Source organism: Phyllostomus discolor, chromosome 2, assembly GCF_004126475.2.
Source record: "Phyllostomus discolor isolate MPI-MPIP mPhyDis1 chromosome 2, mPhyDis1.pri.v3, whole genome shotgun sequence".
In the NCBI taxonomy this organism is placed as follows: Eukaryota; Metazoa; Chordata; class Mammalia; order Chiroptera; family Phyllostomidae; genus Phyllostomus; species Phyllostomus discolor.
In genome coordinates, this window is record NC_040904.2 from 792,534 (window position 1) to 794,923 (window position 2,390).

A 2,390-nucleotide genomic window follows, 5' to 3' on the forward strand; every position below is an offset into this window, starting at 1 on the left:
GGAGGGGTCGGCCAAGCCCGTTTTCGCAGCCGTGTTCTGGCAGGGGCTCCCTGCCCTCCCCGGAGCCCGACGCCCAGATCTGAGCTTCAGAGCCCCGCTCAGATGTGTGGGTGGTTCGGGAACTCTTCCTCTAGTTTTGCAACTGGCTCAAGACAACGCCCAGGTGACAAAAGACAGACACGGTCCCCAGCGAAACCAGAGGCGATGATGGTGGGTCCATCCAGAGCAGATGCTGCCGCTCCTGGACGGACGCCAGGCCCTCTCACCGTCAGCCGACAGGCGCGACCGGCACGCACCGGGCCGTGGACAAGCATCTGTGACATGAGTCACCGGATAAACAACACTTCCTGGCCCTCTGGTCCGTATATAAAGCTTCCAGGGCCACGGGGGACAGTCGACTTCAGAAGCACCTTCTGTAGCCACACCAAACCTCACCCCTGCCGACATGTGTTGCAACTATTACGGGAACTCCTGCGGCTGCGGCTGCGGCTACGGCTGTGGCTACGGAGGCCTGGGCTGTGGCTGTGGCTGTGGCTACGGCTGCGGCTACGGAGGCCTGGGCTGTGGCTGTGGCTACGGAGGCCTGGGCTGCGGCTGTGGAGGCCTGGGCTGTGGCTATGGCTGCGGCTACGGCTGTGGCTACGGAGGCCTGGGCTGCGGCTATGGCTGTGGCTATGGCTCTGGCTATGGCTTGGGCTACGGCTATGGCTGCTGTACCTTCCGACCCTTTTGCTACCGAAGATGCTGCTCCTTTTGCTGGTAGGACGTCATCCCACAGCACCTGTGGCTCTGACAGAGCAGAGTGCACCTCCGTGGACCCCGATGCCCCCGAACCCACCTCGGAGCCTTCCGTGCAGCCACTGCCCCTCCCCCGCCCGTCCCCCCCCCCCCCCGCCCCCGCCGTGCACCTAACGAGCGTGTCCCACCCGGCGGCAGCCCCGGCTCGGATTCAGCGGTTGGTTGGGCGTCTCCAGCTTCTCACTGACAGTTTGGTGTCGGTTTGCCCGAAAGTGACTGGCGTTGTGTAGACTTCCGCTTCCCCCTCGGCTGCCCGGGGGGTGACGCTCGCTGTGGGGGGGGCGGGGGCTGTCCGAGCAGAAGGTGACCTCACCGGAAAGCCAAGTTGGGCACCGTGCGGTTCGTGAGAACAGAAACTCCGTAACTTCCCCAACGTCCAGTTCACACCTTCCTCAAAATAAAGAGTGTCGTGCACCCTCTGCTTCCAGTCCTGCCTTTTAAAGAGCTGTCACTGTGTGTTTCCGTCGCCGGTTAGTCCCCTCGTACCCCGCCCCCACAGTCACCCACCGTGTCCGCGCTCGCGAGTCCCTCCTCCGCTGGCTCAGTCCCCCCGCCCGCTCACCCCCCGCCCCAGCCGCCCTCTGCCCCCCATCTGTACACCGGTCTCCGCTTCACGTGTCAGTGCAGCTCGTTCAGCGACTGCACACGGGAGTGACACCCACGGTGTCTGTGTCTCTGGCGGGCTGACTCCACTGAGCGGGACGCCCTCCGGGTCCGTCCAAGCTGTCGCAAAGGGCAGCATCTTTTTCTTTTTACAGCCGAGTGGTATTCCACTGTGTACATGCCCCACGGTTGTGTGTCCACTCGTCCACTGATGGGCACTTGGGCTGCTTCTATGCCTTGGAGATTGTAAAGAACGCTGCGATGATCACAGGGGTGCATGGGTTCTTCCAAATTAGTGTTTTGGGTCCCTTCAGATACATTCCCAGGAGGGGAATCGCTGGGTCACAAGGCAGCTTTAGTTTTAGTCTTTGGAGGAGACTCCACACTGCTTCCCACAGGGGCTGCACCAGCCTGCATCCCCACCCACAGTGTGCACGAGGGTCCCCTTTCCCCACACCCTTGCCAGCACTTGCTGTTTGTTGATTGATTGATGACGGCTGTTCTGATGGGTGTGAGGTGGTGTCTCATTGTGGTTTTAGTGTGCATCTCTCTGATGATTAGTGATGTTGAACACCTTTCGAAAGAGCCCCCAAGAATACTTTTGCAAGCTCCCCCTCCCTGAAGGACTAGTGGGTTAAACCTCTCTGGCCGGCATGGTGGGCCGTGATACCCGGATAAAAGCAGCATTTCTGGGGCAAAGTTCTGGGGTCCCACCGTGCAGCACCCAGGGTGTTGGTCGGGTCTGAGGTCTCATCTGAGATTCAGTGGGGGACGGACCCGCCACCAAGCTCACGTTCATGGTGGGGCTCGGGGCGTCACCGAGGGGCTCGGCCCTGATGGTGCAGGAGGCCCCCCGCGGCCCCAGAGGCCGTCCGTCTGCAGTAGCGTCTTGCCCTGTGGGTGCCGAGATGTGGCCGCTGGCTCCGCAGAGCCAGAGGGGAGGAGGGGGCCCCAGGGAGACGGCGCTGCGGCCCCCCCACACAGGGGCA

The 2,390-nt window shown here is 62.3% G+C and overlaps 1 protein-coding gene across 2 annotated transcripts; it reads left to right on the top strand.

Annotated features, from left to right (window-relative positions):
- Positions 1-304: 304 nt before the first annotated feature.
- LOC114490009 (keratin-associated protein 6-2-like) lies at positions 305-795 on the top strand. 2 transcript variants are annotated; one of them, XM_028503897.2, is made up of 2 exons: positions 305-545; positions 603-795. In XM_028503897.2, exons 1-2 carry the CDS (start codon positions 446-448, stop codon positions 761-763), a joined length of 261 nt encoding a protein of 86 aa, XP_028359698.1. In that variant the 5' UTR covers positions 305-445; the 3' UTR covers positions 764-795. The 2 variants fall into 2 exon arrangements, with proteins under 2 accessions (XP_028359698.1, XP_035873258.1); XM_036017365.1 differs by having other exon boundaries at positions 305-795.
- The last annotated feature ends 1,595 nt before the right edge of the window (positions 796-2,390 follow it).

Excerpts from the sequence above, each read along its gene's own strand:
- LOC114490009 (XM_036017365.1), top strand. The coding sequence starts at position 446 with ATGTGTTGCAACTATTACGGGAACTCCTGCGGCTGCGGCTGCGGCTAC.